Genomic DNA, 17,310 nt, shown 5'->3' on the forward strand with positions numbered 1-17,310 from the left:
ATGGCAGCCATGCTGGAGTCCAATTGGCCATTTTTTTTGATAAAACATAACCAAGAGGAAACATCACACAAAGTGCATTGTGTGACATGTCTGGGAACGCATGAACTGATAGAAGGGGATAAAAATATTCAACATGTCATTGTGCCATCAGAATCACGTGTGCATCCTCTTCTTTGACAGCAGAAACAGCGAGATGGAATGAAAGTGAAGAGTGAATGAGGTATGTATGTTTTCCAGTGCTGCTTCCCCAGCGGTGACCGTTATGATGGCTTTGTCACAGATTTGTTGTCAAGTCATCTTTATCTGTGTTGTGTTATAAGAGAATAAGAGTCCTCAAGCCGGAACACATCAAATGACTTTAAAGAGATGAAATGACAGCCAATGGTGTTGTCGCCTCACGTCGACTGTGTCTGGACAAAAAGCTGTGTTTGAACAAACTACACAGATTACAGCCGACTGCAAACTAGAATGTGTGTTCTGCGTCTGTGTGGAAGGAATTAACTGCTTATATCAGTAGGTATCAATGGCATATATTCATAATTCAAAAGGAGAAACCAAATCAAGGATATACAGGATTTAAGAAACGGGCAAACTGCCGCTAACATATGGAACACACCACAAAAATGTTTCAAAAAATGTGATGATACTGGCATTTCCTGCTAGCAATTTGAGGGCTGGTGAGCAGATTCTTAAAACACCTCTGATTGGCCATTGTGTTCACGCGCTCTACAAATATGTCTGTGATTGGCAATAATATTAATCGCTTCATGCTTTTCACCGGAGGCATTTGAAAGCCACATCTATCAGAGGGTCTGTCTATGAGCAGACGGAATGGCTGATAGACGTGGCTTTCAAATGCTCCAGTGTGTACCTGTGCAAGATGCTCGGTGAAGAGCATGAAGCAAGTGTTTTGCTCTCTCCGCTGCACTTCTGCGTTCATCATAAAATAATGTCCTGCCAATCTTTTTGCAGTTGGCTAAATTGGATTAAAGGCCCCGATATACTTCAAACGAAATCGAAGAAGGAACTGATATGACATCATTTTGAACAAAATCAGGCCAAAACGAAGTTTGTTTTGAGTTCGTTTTGGCAGTTCGAAACAGCTCACCGAAGCGAACTTTCTGGGGGAGTTCGTTTTGGCTTTGAAACACCTTTGAGCTACCATTGGACCGTGGCGATTACGCAATCGGTGGGTGTGTTCGGGAACTCCGTCCTTCTTTGACGCACTATTTCTTTTCCCCAGTTCATTTCTCATTCAACAAAGGTCAGGCAGGAGAACAACATCTCCAAGTCACTAGCAACGTAAATACACTGTGTCGAATAACTGAACTGCCACAAATATATCCGCACCTGTACATGTTGCATCTGCGAAACATCAGATGCAAGTTTTCCAAAGCCATGAAAAGAATGAAATGAAAGCGTAAAGATATAAGGTAGCAAGTACATGTTTCAAATTAATGTTACACCTGCTGGTGCTGTTGTTCTTTCAATAAGCGATTTTAAAAGGTATAGAGACCTACAATAAATGAATAATAAACCTTTGTTTTTAATCAAATTATGACAACATAAAATATAAAAACGTGTAATAATTTATCCAGTTTAATAAAAGACCTAGATACACCATCATTGCATCGTTGTTGTGTTAGGGCATTCGCGCGAGCGTCGCAACACATGTTTACTTTAATCTACACCCTGCCTCCAACAGCACGGGGGTGTTGGAATGTTCGAAAACAGTATACAGTATACAGCTCAGCCTTTTCAAACTTCTTTTTGCCCCCAAAGTATATCAGGGCCTTAACAGTTTGACTTCGAGTTGCATACAACCTGCATGGGGAAAATTTTTTTCAACATTTTTGCAGTACCTTACAAGTAGTCTTAAATTGATTTTAGTTTGAGAATGTCCAAAACTTAAGGGGTGATATGGATTATTTATTGTGTATGATGAATTACCTTGTTATTGATGCCAGTGCCATTTTTTCCTGATGTCCAAACAAGCTGTCCTGTTGTTCAGATGACTACAAAAGAGTCTCCCTTGGGAAATCTAGGAGGCAAGTGGTCAGTGCATAAATTACTGAAATACTGAGCTGTATTTCTCATCAAGGGTGGGCAATTTTAATGGACTTGTTGGGGAGTAACAGTTAAAACCCAAGGACCAGGTATGATGAACAAAGACCAGGAGTCAGATTGTGATTAATTAAAGAAATTTACTGAAGAAATAGTTTGCAGTTTCATCCACAGAAGTCCGCTTTAACACTCGTTATGGAGTTTGTAGGCCAACCTGCTTACAATCCGAAATCCTCAACAATTATACACTGACAGAGGTTGCTAATTGCATCAATGCATAAGTCATCAACATTCTGATTGGTTCTAAAACCTAGATAAACTTAGACAATTTCCACATATGGACGCAAGCTTGAAGCATATCTTCTGATGACTATTTCAGACGCAATACGTCTCTCTAAAGACGCATACCTGATACGCTGGACATTGGCAGTTGAACGGTTGTCCTGGGACTGTCTGAGCTTCTCCCTGTACAGACAGATACTAACACACATACGCAGAGAAACACTTATCTTACTTCAAGGTTGCCTCAGCCCTAAACCTTATCAGGCATGGTTACACACACACAATGAGAGCAGCTTTTTAGAGAGTAAAAGGGCAGAATAAAGCCATATTACGCTTATTCTTAAGCATGCATAAATGTAACTTTGATTAATAATTATTCAAGAAATATTTTATTATGAAATAAAATTATTATGAAGGCCATTGTAGATCTGCAGTCCACTCCTTCAAACTGAATTGGCCATGCAAACAGAATGAGAGGAAGACTTTGACTTTTGAAATTCAAAACAGTCACAACAGAGGAATTTAATTAGTCCAAAACCAGTTTTGTGACTAAGCTAAAATAATTACTACATTTAAGCACTATATAGTGCCATTCCATTTCATATTAATTCCACATCCTTTGAATGTCAATTCTGTATCTGCTTGATTAAATTCAAATTCAGTAGTTAGCATTATGTTAGATTAGTTCCCAAACCCATTTTCTCTCCCTTGTAGTTTCCTGTCACTCTTTTGTTCTCCTGAGGCATGTGGGTAATGATTGTAGTGTTAAAATGGACCAGAAAAGTGGGGTCATTTTGAGAATTGGTTTCCTACTCGCCTCTCTGTCCAGGCTAAGCCTTCAAGCTGAAGTATTAGCTTTGACGTGAACAATCATGTCCAATCCCCATGTTGCAACCTCCTCCTTTATTTTGAGTCACTGCCCGTCATTCAAAATTCTCTGCTAGAATGACAGATAATACTTCAGCTGTTATAGCTGTTATTTCCTAAGAGCTACATACATATTCAGACAGCATCAGCACAATTTTAAAATGAAAAAGGTTAGTGTTCCAGGTGGTGTCTTAATGAACCAACTCTATTCTAGTCTCTAGATACTGAATGGCTTGAATACCTATTTCAATATAATTCAATGTGATTTACCAAGTTTTATTTCACACCAAGTCAAAGTTCTGTTTGCATCTGGAGCACAAAAAGTGCATGTTAAGTTACACACCAAAGTTTAATACATAATGAAAAATATAGCAAAAGAAACGTGATTTGCTGCCATTCTGATGACAGAAACATTAACATGATTATTAATGAATGAGTGAATGTGCATGCCAGCGGCTGGGCATCTGACTAATCTCTGCTAATCCTGACCTGATGAAACCAGATTGAGCAGAAATATTGGCAAAAGAGTGGGATTACCTAGCATGGAGTCTAGGCAAACATGTGACGTGAGGGATGACGAGACAACCCTAACACAAATAATCACATGTGGACATGCGAACTTGCACACACGGTGATATTTTGCTTTTATCTATACTTGCATGATAACTCTAAAACACAGACAGAAGGCTGTTAAAGAGGTCATGTATGGTGTGTATCACAATGGTGGGTACATGCAGAGGTAATGAGAGGTCTATCTCAATGTGTGTGCATGTGGGACGGCCAGACTGAGTCGGATTACTCTACTGGTAAACATCCGCTGGCGGCTGTCCTGACTAAAACACGACGCATGACGCACAAGTCTCATATCAGAGTTTTCTCCATGTCCTGAAAATCTCTCCCTCTGTGCCTTTCATCAAACAAGAACATCAGTCTCTTCCATGTAGATTTCAGGCAACAGTTTGTCAAACCTAAATACGTACAGCCAGTATAGTTTCTGACTTTTTGGTTTAAAATGCACAAAAACGTGCAGGTTTGGCAGAACAGTGCTGGGCTATAATCTTTTGCTATTTAGGATTCGGAGTGTCTATTTGCACTAAGCGCAAATACCCCATCTTATTGGCAAAGGATGTTTGCACTACCATTGACTGGTTGAGCCAGACAAAATGAATAAAGAAGTTTGAAAATCCCATTCATCTCCCTTTTCCCACTGCATCAGCTTTAACATGCATTGCAACGCATTTACCAAATTTGTCATTTCTGTTTCATTCTGTTCTTTATTATGGATCATAACAGTGGAAACTTGGCACACAAACAAAGGTGTCCACATCTAAATGAGGACATATCATTAGACTTTTGTTGTTTTGGAATAAAGCTAATAATATTAACTATAGAAAAAGCTTTTTTTTTTTCAGAATGTGAATGAAGGGATTTGTTTTTGTTTTTTTTGGAGACTGCTTTCAATGAATGAAAAGAGCAATGTGAACAGCCTGCCTAACATACCTTTTTATGTACAACAGATGAAAAAAAGTCATACAGGTTTGACATAAGAGAGAATAAATATTTATTTTTGAGTGAACTACGCTGAAAAGAAGCTTTCATGATGTTCAGTTTATAAAAATCAGGGAAATAATAATTAACATAACTTATTAATTCATCAATGAAAATATGAAGTGACCTAAAATAGGTGGAGTGAACAACTGGCTATCATCAAAAGATATACTGGTGGTGTAGTAACCCAGACTCTGTTTAGATCCATAGTTCGGTTACACAACAGAAGAATTGTTTGTGCACATTCAACACGTGCTTGAGCATTCTGTTTAGAAACAATATTTTGAATCCAATTTGGTCCTACTAATGGTGCAGACATAACACTTCAACCTTTTATTATCTCAAGTTTATGGAGTTTCAAACACACCATTTTAGAACATATTTTGAGCTGAATATGACCATACTTACCACACTTTCCATCTTTTTTTTTTACAAGAATACACAACTTAATGGCTCTCTGGGCTGAGCAGTAGCTTTTGCTTTATGATTTGAAGGTTCTGACCTTGTGAGCTATTCCAGTTGACAAATATACACTGCGAGAATGATCAAGGGCATGTTTACTGCAATCAATGGCTCTCTGTCAGTGTGTTTTCAAGCCATTTATTCCAAAATATATGTTTTTCATGTTTTTTTTTTTTATTCCCCAATAATTAACTGTATCATAGATGTTCCTTCTAATTTCTAGTTGATGGCAGACATTCTGCAATTACAGTTAAATCTTTAAAGGTCTACTGCTTTGACCACAGGCCTGTACAGATGTGTTTAACTATAGAAGCCATTTTCCTCCAATGAATACAAAATAAATAAGGTAATTGCAAATTTTATCTCACAATTGAGCGTTTATATCTCAATTATGACTTTGTAACAATTGCAAGTTTATATCTCACAATTGCAAGTTTACAGTATATCTCAAAATTCTGACTTTTTTCTTCACAATTCAGACTTTTTGTGCAGTTGTGAGGTTATATCTTGAAATTCTGAAATTTTTCTCACAATTGCGAGTTTATATCTTATTCTTTTTTCAGAATTGTGATATAAAAGTGCAGTTGTGAGTTTTAATGTTCAATTCTGAGGGGAAAAAAGAGACTTTATTACACAATTGCAAAAAAAGTCTTTTTTTGAGATAAGAAGTCTCAATTACCTTTTTTTTTAAAAATTCAGTCAGAGGATGAATGGGCTTCCATAGATTAATAGCTTTCTCTTAGCACTGCTTCACCCAACCTGCCGACAACAGCACAAAGTTGTGTCATCTTTATATTGTTTAAAAAAAAAAATCAATTATATAAATGTGTCTTATTAGACCACTGGAACCAGCTGAGCCCATTCAACCTGACTTGCTGCAGTTTGGAACTGAACTGCTGGTTTGTTTGGCCAGAGGAGAATTGGCCCCCCGACTGAGCCTGGTTTCTCCCAAGGTTTTTTTCTCTATTCTGTCACCGATGGAGTTTTGGTTCCTTGCCGCTGTCGCCTCTGGCTTGCTTAGTTGGGGACGCTTCATTTCCAGCGATATCGTCGACCTGATTGCAAAGACACTATTCAAACTTATTGACACTTTATTTTCCTTTTTTTGATATTGTGCAGTGCTTTGACACAATTTGCATTGTAAAAAGCGCTATATAAGTAAGGTGACTTGACTTGTCTTATGTCAAATTATGTCTGACACTTGAATAGCAAAATAATTATGCACTCTGTATTTTTTCTGGTGTTGAATCATTACCATTTTCAAAGATGCAGTTGGAGTGCAGTGCTGTTTATTTTGGCCACTAATGGACCTTTAGCTGTCACTTTAGTACCATCATCATGAATAACGAGAGGCTAGGGCATATACAAGTCTTCCCTCGCAGGGTTTCAATGAAGGGTTTTAATGAAGCATCTGACAGGCATGCATTACTCTAGCAGATTTCCTCCAGTTTGTGCTCCATTAAAAGCTCTTTATTTGTTCACTCTGTGTAACAACTGACCCAGTGCTTGTGCATCTTCTGAGAGTCATTGATGAGTGAGACAGCTGGAGAGCCACGCTTAGCTTTGGATTAATTGTGAATGAGAAGTGGAGATGTGTGTGGTGTGTTGGGATTATGTCATCTACCGCTCCTGTGATTCTCTGATCTCATATGAAAAAAAATAAAATCACTGACTGTGCAGATTGTAAACATTGCTTTTCATACTATATGTTATTCATGTCCATGCTTTTGGTTCATATGTGCATCATGACTAAGACTATTCTCAATATTTATTAGCATATCTAAATTTCTTCTGTAGATTTATTAAGAATTGGAACTAAAAATCATCTTCCGCTTGCATGTTTACTCTCAAAATGGTTATGCTGCTAAAAAAAGTGAATTCTTTCTGAATCAGTTCAGAATCTGTACAAACAAAGGCACAAAATTGTTGCACTTTAACCCCCAAATTCCAGAATGCACCTGATATGCACCTGTAAACATCGACACCCATAAATTAAACCATTTCCCTTCATTCAACATAATTTAAGAACAGATCCAGCCAGTTTTATCTTCATTTCATGCTCTGTGCATGTAATCCAGGCCACAGACCCCTTTACACAGTGTGCTTTCACTAATAGGATTGATGCTGTCCGCACTGTGCACAACACCAACTGTCGCTTGCTTCCTATTGGCTGAGCTGGAAGGTGGGCGGGGCTGATATGTCCCGAATGGGCTGAAAACAGTGGATGCTTGAAAAGTGTGATGATCTTCTTAGTCCATCGCTGCATGGTGAAGGCAAGAAAGAGAGTATGAGTGTTTTCTCCAGATCCTGAGCATAACCTGTACTTATTATCTGCACGTTGTTTTCCGTTAGTCCATTCTTTCTCATCCATCTGCGTGGGTGGTTCTCCCATCTGGATCTGGGTGGTGGATATATGGAGATCTGCTAGTGTGGCTGGTGTTTTGTGGACGTGGGACACACGATGGCCGTAGCACTGGATGCAGTGTGGGTGCGAGTGAAAGGGGTCTGCAAGCAGAACGGCCTGCTCATCCTCTCGGTGTTGGCTGTTGTTATCGGATGTCTGCTCGGCTTCTTTCTGCGCTCCAAAAACCTCACGGAGCAGGTTAGTCTCCCTGTAGACCCTTATATGTACTACAATGGAACGGCTGCACCAGATGCCACCAAAACAATGTAAAATCCTCCCCAAAAACCTCCCATAAAACCCTCTCCTATCCCACCTACAGTGTCAGTATGACCCAAACTTCTCCTGATTTTGCTCCTAATTACCTTTAGGTTTCCTTTTTTTTTGGATGACTTTTCAGTAGAAGCCTAAAATCTGGGCTTCTTATGATTACTGGTTGATCAATATTGTATTTCAATGAAATTATTATAGTCTCACAGCCTCATTTGGTCCAAATGACCTTTGGGGTTTTTTTTTTTCTCGTTTTTTTTTTTTTGACTTTTTAGTAAAAGCCTAAAATCAGGGATTTACTATGATTGTTGGTAGATCAATGATTTTACGATTGAACTATTATGGTCTCATTTGGTCCAAATGACCTCTGGGGTTTCCTTTTCTTTGGATGACTTTGCGTAAGTTCTAAATCAGATCTTTATATGATTAATGGTTGATCAATATGGATTTTTTGATCAAACTATTATGGACTTGTGGTCTCATTTGGTCCAAATGACCTCTGGGGTTTCCTTTTCTTTGGATGACTTTGCGTAAGTTCTAAATCAGATATTTATATGATTAATGGTTGATCAATATGGATTTTTTGATCAAACTATTTTGGACTTGTGGTCTCATTTGGTCCAAATGACCTCTGGGGTTTACTTTTCTTTGGATGACTTTCCAGTGGAAGGCTAAAATCATTGATTTTTTTATGATTATTGGCTGATCAATAAGGGGTTTTCCATTGAACTATTATGGTCTCATTTGGTCCAAATTACCTTAGGGTTTTCTTTCATTTGAATGGCTTTCCAGTAGAAGGCTAAAATCATTGATTTATGATTATCGGTGGATCAATAGGGGTTTTGTTTGTTTGTTTGTTTTGTCTGACTATGGTCTCACTTGGTCCAAATGACCTCTGGGTTTGCTTTTTATGGATGACTTCCCATTGAAAACCCTAAAATCTGGGCTTTTTTATTGGTTGATCAACATGGGTTTTTCGATTATACTATGACTTGAACAATTTTGTTAAATGTTATATCTTGTTATGTCTTAGTTTTAAGGCTTTTGTCTGAATATCCCCTTTTAATCGATCACAATAATGCATCAGATTTGCATTTGAACTGACTGAAATTTTAAATTATATTAGGACTGATATTAAGATAATGTTTTTTTGTCTTGTTTTCCAGTATAATTAAACATTCTTAAATTAATATTCATTCAAATTATTTTTCTGGCACCGCTGACAGATATTTTGTCTTGTTTTAAGCATAAGAATTTCCCTATTAAAAAGCAAAACAATTGGATATACTTTTTCAGGTGCATATCTTCATAATTTTGGATCTCAAGTAAATTCTGATTTAATAATGATTAAATATCTAATCATTTTTAAATCAGAATTTACCTGAGAACCAATATGAACCAAATGGACCAAAATGGAAAACAACACAGGAATAATCTTTTTTTTTTTTTTTTTTTGCAGCGTGGTATATTCTAGTTCTTCATTAGATCAAAACAACAGCTACTGAATGAATGCAATTGCCGAACAAAAGATGCCGTTTCTCCCTTTTTCATTTTGTGTCAGCTTCAACAAAAACCTCCGATATGATTCTCAAATACACCTAAAAATAAAACCTCCACAGGCCATTTGCTGTGACGGCCAGGGATTACTGTCCAATCATACAAATGCTCTTAGTAATTGTACATTAAGCAAGTGCTGCTTAGCCTCATGGCGTTTAAAGCAGGTTGGTGATTCTATCTGCCGTTTCTGCTAAATTGCAACTGGCTCTTGAAAAAAATTGAGCTTATTTTGCAAGAGAAACCCAGTTTGGACCTAAAAATAAAATAAAATGTTATGTGCATTCATCCATTTGGCATCCACTTTTATCCAGAGAGACTTATGGTTTGTCAGTGCATGAATTCACTGGGAACTAAACTCATGACCTTCGCATTGCTAGTTAAGCTCTATAAGTTGAACTACAGGAACATGGCAATTTCATTTATGTAAATGTATGTAAAGAGGAATTTTTGCAGTATTTCTGCCATACTGAAATCACATTGCACCAAAATCTTAAAATATGTTCCAATTAGCTGTGATTGTTTGTCATCACAGCATTTTCGTTTCAATATTGAGAGATTATTTGTTGATGGGAATTATCTGCTTGAGACAGAGTGTAAACATGTCCACTGCTATCCATGAGAGGGAATTATCATAATAATTTTTGGCTCACTTGATACACCATCCTCTCATAAACTGTCTCTTATACTTATAGTCTCTTTGTCTCAGTAGCAAGTCATCGATTCACATTCAGTGCTTTGAAGGATAGGAAGTAGTAGGAATAGCTTCCACAAACATCTCTCATGCACTTTCTATATATGTATGAAGAATAGTACACGAATCCATACATATATGACATTAATATAATGCATTATAAATTCAGCAATATATGCTTATTGATTTCTTTTTATACAAAGCAAACAGAAAAATTGGTCAAGAGCCTGGGATGTGTGTTGGTTTTGTAATAATTATGTAAGAATCATGAGAGGAGACAGAAAAGACTTAACTAACCTGAAAGCGCACACACGCATACATTTAGCCAATTTTCTACATGAAATAGACTGCAGACTACAGATAAAACTGCAGATAGTAATAACAATATTACTTTTTCCAACAGTTTTGTTCTTAAAGCAAATACATAAGCTTGGAATAATTATGATTTTTTTTTTTTTAAGTCTCTTACCAAGGCTGCATTTATTTGATCAGATACAGTAAAATGTTACAAAAGATTTCTGTTTTCAGTTTACACAAAAGTATTAAGCAGAAAAATTTTGATAATGTTCAACACTAATAAAAATAACAACCATTATTAACAATTTAGCACCAATAAAAAAAAATTATTGCTGAATAATTGAGCAAATCAACATATTAGAATGATTTCTGAAGGATCATGTGACACTGAAGACTGGAGTAATGATAAACGTCTCAGGTTACATATGTAACCATGGTTCCCTGAGAGTAGGGAACGAGACACTGCGTCCTCTAGGGGTCGCTATGGGGAACGCCTCAGCGTGACCGGTGTCTTGAAGCATATATCTAATCACGACAATAACATTGGCCGGCGACAGCCTATGACGTTACTACCGGCACGGCCACAGTATAAAGGGGCACCAGGAAAATATGTCATTCACTTCTTCGTCTGAAGCTTGCGTCCGAAGCATGGCACCGAACCTAGAGGACACAGTGTCTCATTCCCCACTCTCAGGGAATCATGGTTACATACGTAACCTGAGATGTTCCCTTTTGAGGGAACCTCGAACTGCGTCCTATGGGGAACGGAATACACACGCCACCATGCTGAGGGGAGTGCAAGCCAAGCACAAAAGGCAAGCACTAAGTACCAACTCTACCAGGTTAAGGGAGTTGCCTCTGGGACGGTACAACGGCTGTCAGTGACATTATCCCCTTCAGCCAAAGGCCTGAGCTGCATTTTTTATTTAATCCAGAATTTACCTGTTAATGGCCGGGCCTCCTGGACCCAGGGTAGAGCTCAAAGACTTGGAATCAGAAGAAGAGATTCCTTTAAGGGGATACGACCAAGCGCTTAGGATAGTAACTAAGTCTTGGCCTGTTACCCAGGGGCTACTGCTTGCTCTGCAAGAGCTCGCTGAAGGAACTGTCTCAACAGATCCTTGGTAGCAACACCCTGTTCAAGTAGTATCATTGGGGATGCATAGGTAGAGTGTGGCCCAAGGTGAAACCGGGGTCTGACCGACTCAAAGAACGGGCACGAAGCCGCAGCGCGTAACCCATACCGTACAGGATTTTAGAAAGACCGCAAAACACTTGGTGTGTGATCTTACCACAACGTGGCTTTCAGAAGGTGCACAGAGACATGCATGCGCACTTACCATATCATGGATTTGAAATATTCTCGGGAGGGAGCAGCATGCTCATAGGTGACCCTCTATGCAGAGGGGAGCAAAGCTAGCTCTACCAACAAGGAGAGCAACTTAACAGGGAGGCAGAGAGAAGCTCTGGAGAGCGGATAACTTAACTCTCAGCATGAGAGGGCACTCAGCACATACATAGGTCTGACCGACTCAAAGAATTGGTACGAAGCCGCAGCGCGTAACCCATACTGTACACGATTTTAGAAAGACCGCAAAACACTTGGTGTGCGATCTTACCACAACGTGGCTTTCAGAAAGTGCACAGAGACTAGCGTGCGCACTTACCATAATATGGATTTGTAAACACCATCTTTTCAGATGCTCGGGAGGGAGCAGCATGCTCATAGGTGACCCTCTATAGTGAGGGGAGCAATGCTAGATCTACCATGGCAGAGCTCTGGAGAGCGGAGAACCTAACTCTCGGCATGAGAGGTAACTCAGACACTCACAAGGGAGCGGCATGCTCATAACTGACCCTCTAAGTGAGGGGAGCAATGCTAGCTCGACCAACAAGGAGAGCAACTTAACAGGGAGGCAGAGAGAGGCCTAACGACCTGAAGTTGCTGACTCACAGAGCTCTGGGGAGTGGAGAACTCAACTCTCAGTATGAGAGGGAACTCAGACACTCAGGGAGTGTTAGCGTGCTCGTAAGAGACCCTCGGAGTGAAGGGAGCACTGCCGAACACACCATGAGATCAGCCTGAGGGAAAGGGCGGTCCTGACCCAATGGCATGACTGCACGGTGGATCCCACAGAGCAGAGAATCCAATTCTCAGGATGAGAGAGAAACTCAGATGCTCGGAAGGGAGCAGCATGCTCATAGATGACCCTCTAAGTGAGGGGAGCAATGCCAGCTCGACCAACAAGGAGAGCTTGGCAGGGAGCAGCATGCTCATATGTGACCCTCTAAGTGAGGGGAGCAATGCTAGCTCGACCAACAAGGAGAGCAACTTAACAGGGAGGCAGAGAGAGGCCTAACAACCTGAAGTTGCTGACTCTCAGAGCTCTGGGGAGTGGAAAACTCAACTCTCAGTATGAGAGGGAACTCAGACAATCAGGGAGGGTTAGCATGCTCGTAAGAGACTCGCGGAGTGAGGAGAGCACTGCCGAACACACCATGAGATCAGCCTAAGGGGAAGAGCGGTCCTGACCCAATGGCATGACTGCACGGTGGATCCCACAGAGCAGAGAATCCAATTCTCAGGATGAGAGAGAAACTCAGATGCTCGGAAGGAAGCAGCATGCTCATAGGTGACCCTCTATGGTGAGGGGAGCACTGCTAGCTCGACCAACAGTGAATCACAGAGCTATGTGGAGCGGAGAACCTGACTCTAAGAATGAGATAGAACTCAGACTCTTCAGAAGGGACCAATAAGAAGAGCAACCTAACAGGGAGGCATAGAGAGGCCTAACAACCTGAGGCCGCTGAATCACAGAGCTCCGGGGAGCAGAGAACCTAACTCTCAGCATGAGAGGGAAGTCAGAAGGGAGCGGCATGCTCATAGGTGACCCTCTAAATGAGGGGAGCACTGCTAACTCGACTAACAAGGAGAGCAACCTAACAGGGAGGCAAAAGAGGCCTAGCAACCTGAGGCTACTGAATGACAGAGCTCTGTGGAGCGGAGAACCAGACTCTCAGAATGAGATGGAACTCAGACGCTTCAGAAGGGAGCGGCATTCTCATAGGTGACCCTCTAAATGAGGGGAGCAATGCTAGCTCGCAGAATGGCAGAGCTCTGGAGAGCGGAGAACCCAACTCTCAGAATGAGATGGAACTCAGACGCTTCAGAAGGGAGCGGCATGCTCATAGGTGACCCTCTATAGTGAGGGGAGCAATGCTAGCTCGACCAACAAGAAGAGCAACCTAATAGGGAGGCAAAGAGGGGCCTAACAACCTGAGGCCGCTGAATCACAGCGCTCCGGGGAGCGGAGAACCTAACTCTCAGCATGAGAGGGAACTCAGACGCTCAGAAGGGAGCGGCATGCTCATAGGTAACCCTCTATGGTGAGGGGAGCAGTGCTAGCTCGACCAAAAACAGCCTACCAGGGAGGCAGAAGGTGGCTCAACAACCTGGCATGATTGCTAACCGGAGCTATAAAGAGCGGAGGCCTAACTCTCAAAATAGGAGAGGGACTCAGATGCTCAGTTTTGGGAGCGGCGTGGTCATAGGTGACCCTCTAGGGTGAGGGGAGCACTGCTGAGCTCAACCAACAAGGACAGCAACCTAACAGGGAAGCAGAGAGGAGCCTAACAACCTGAAGTTACTGCTCAACGGAGCTCCATGGGCAACATGACCCAGTGAGAGGAGTCCTCGGACCCTCGACCGGGAGTGGCAAGCTAGATTACCTCAGGAATCAAGCGAGAACGGAGCCGCCGCTGCGAATGCGTTGCTATTCCAGCGAGAGGCGAACACACTCATGCAGACACAGGTATTACAATTTGGGTAAAAAGTGAAGCACTCACCTTCCCTCTCAGTAGTCCCGCGAATGCATCACGATGAGCACACGAGCGCATTCAACTCCCTCAAGAGCTGAACACGCTTGCTCTTCACCACACACACACACAACCCGCGAGCCATGTGAAACTGCGGGTATCAGAACAAAGCCTCCGTGCGAGAGAACATGCACCCCTAGGCGTGCTTAGCGTCTGCTAACATAAACAAATGGTCAGTGAAGACGAAGAAGAGAATGACGTATTTTCCTTGTGCCTCTTTATAATGTGGCCGCGCCGGTAGTAACGTTATAGGCTGTCGCCGGCCAATGTTATTGTCGTGATTAGATATATGCTTCAAGACACCGGTCACGCCGAGGCATTCCCCATAGCGACCCCTAGAGGACGCAGTTCGAAGTTCCCTCGAAAGGGAACTCAGTTTTGCATCACAAAAATAAATTACATTTTACAATATATTACAATAGTAAGCAGTTCTTTTAAATTGTAATGACATTTCACAATATTACTATTTTACTGTATTTTGATTAAAAAAATGCAGTCTTGGTGAGCAGAAAAGACTTAAAAAAAAATTTAGTGTACCTTTTTAAATTTGCAGTACTGCATGTGTGTGTGTGTAATCATGAAATAATTTATCTGTTTATTTGTATAATTTATGGTGTGTTTTTATAAACAAATTTTTTTATTTTTTTTTGTCAGTTTGTTTTTTTTCTGACTTTGACATCAGTTTTTTTTCTCCGAACCATTGGACATTGATGTGTTTTCCTACAATACACATTCAACTTTGACTAGCTGTTTTGATAAATGAAAAACCCTGCTGTCCTAGACAGATTTGCAAACTTATTTCACAAAGCTGTCTCACAATACAGACTCTCACACTCGCTCTTTTGTTGTGTGTATTGTGAAGAGCAGAAGCTGAGCGCTACATCTGTTGGAGTGGCTTTGTAAGCTCAGCGATAGCGATGTAATGACTCTATGTAATCTCAGCCCTGGCACCGAAAATATGCTGGAGGCCGCGAAGAGGTGACCGTAAAAAAAAAGCAAATAGAAGACGAAACACTTCTATTTGGACACAGAAGTGCTTGCGGTCACTTTGAAGAGGCTTTTTTGTTAGTGAGGTTGTTGTTTTAAAAGCATTGTATTGTGTATGCGGTTAGTTCTGCACAGCAATGTTTCTTCATTCTCTTTCAGATGTGAGATTATTTTTAGGTTTGCCTTGCTGTGCTGCATTGAACGAGACCAAAGGAAACACAGCATGCACATGTTCAATAGTTGCTTTGAGAATGTGTTGCTAAATGTGTTGAGAGTGATAGTCACAGATGAACTCAAAAATGTGTGCATGTATACATGGTCTTCATCATGCTGGAAAATCTGGCCAAATCATGCAGTTTAAAGGAAATGGTGAATAAAAAAAGATAATGCTAATTATCCCTATCTTTCTTTTTTTCATGGAAATGATGAAAGTCGATATCAACTCATAAAGCAAAAATGTTAAAAAGCAGTCAATACAATTTGTGCACCATTTTCCATGTTCTTTTAGAGTTGTGTAAGGAAGAGACAGAAAATTGAAGCTGTTCACTGAAAATGCTTAATGCAGTTCATTAGAATATGTGCACTTCAATGGGGACATTATGGGATGAATAATGGGGACAAATAATGGATTGAATCACAGAGCAATCATGCAGATGTCTTCAACGATACTTAAATGTTCTTTTTGTCATTTCCTGAGCTCAGCAATGCTCATTGATGTTCAGTATATGGAAAAGATCCATGCAAATATTCTAAAAGGAGAAAAAAGGCATTTTGCTTTCAACAGAACTGAAAAACCATACAATAGTTGATACATAAAAACCATGTTTATTGTATGGTACTGAAAAACCATACAATAAAAAACAACTAATAGTTGTTGATGGTTTTGCATAGTTTCTAGCTGGTCCAAGAAGGTATTTTATGGTCATTAGTCATGGTTTAACCAGGCTGGTTTATATAGTTGACCAGTTGGACTATCAGATGTTGGGCCTGTTAGACCACCTAACAGACAAAACTGGATCAGGAAAACACCAAAACCCAGTTTGACTATACTGTAAGCTCCCTTGTTAAAAAGAAGCATGTTTTTACATACTTTATTTTTTATTTTTTTAAATGAAAATTTATTTGTCATTAGCAATATACTTATAGGTAAACTGAATGTATTTTTTTTCCAGACAATTAAATGTTATTTGCAATTAAATGAAAATGTATTATAGTTAAAATTCAAATTGTAATGCATTGTTCTGACCCAGTTATGAAATGTAATTTCATAATTCTGTTGCCTTTGAAATATGGTTTAAGTGTACTACTGAGTGCACTGACAAGTGTTAATGCTAAACTAAACTATAATGTCATTTCTATTGAAACTGTAAATATAAATATGTAAACAGATACATTTGTAGGCTATTTACATATAATATTAATTACACGTTTGTATTGAAGTTGCAATTTAAAATATGCTTAAATTAACTACTAAATTGAGGTGCTTTATGTGTGCTTTACATATGTTACTCAACACAGGGAAATAAATGTACTCCTTTAAAGCACAACAAACAATTATTAAAACAATGATTTCAAATGTGTAAAACTTTTATTTGACACATTTTATTAGACAGTGCATGTAAAAAGTATACTCAATGTAAATTTACTCTCAAGTAAACTTAAATTGCCATTAATATTATATTATCTGCAAGTACAGTTTTTTTTTTTTAAATATACTTTTACGATTTGAAGTATACAAGTGCACTTATTTTCTTTGCAGTGAGATCCATAGAGATACTATACAAATATACATTAGATTGACAAACTTTTTTCCAGATGATGGATTGTTGTTTGATTTCTGATATTTTCATACTAAATGTATTTTGCTTCAATGGCTTTGTTGAAAACCCACATTGCACTAATAACTTCTGTAATACCCTCAAAATATTACCTTTATTTGTGTAGCTCAACACCAAGACAGATTTGGGAGGCTATTCGCTTTCTGAGTTCAAAGACAGAGTGCTTACTG

At 39.6% G+C, this 17,310-nt stretch overlaps 1 protein-coding gene across 1 annotated transcript in view; it reads left to right on the plus strand.

The window, feature by feature from the left end:
- Positions 1–7,465: 7,465 nt before the first annotated feature.
- The window catches only part of LOC306859891 (excitatory amino acid transporter 5-like), a 61,313-nt gene continuing 51,468 nt past the window's right edge, over positions 7,466–17,310 (plus strand). Inside the window, exon 1 of the mRNA XM_079401288.1 lies at positions 7,466–7,825. Coding sequence (XP_079257414.1) covers positions 7,685–7,825 — 141 coding nt within the window. The 5' untranslated portion in view covers positions 7,466–7,684. The remainder of the gene's footprint in view (positions 7,826–17,310) is intronic.

This window comes from Barbus barbus (assembly GCF_936440315.1).
Source record: "Barbus barbus genome assembly, chromosome: 40".
In the NCBI taxonomy this organism is placed as follows: domain Eukaryota; kingdom Metazoa; phylum Chordata; class Actinopteri; order Cypriniformes; family Cyprinidae; genus Barbus; species Barbus barbus.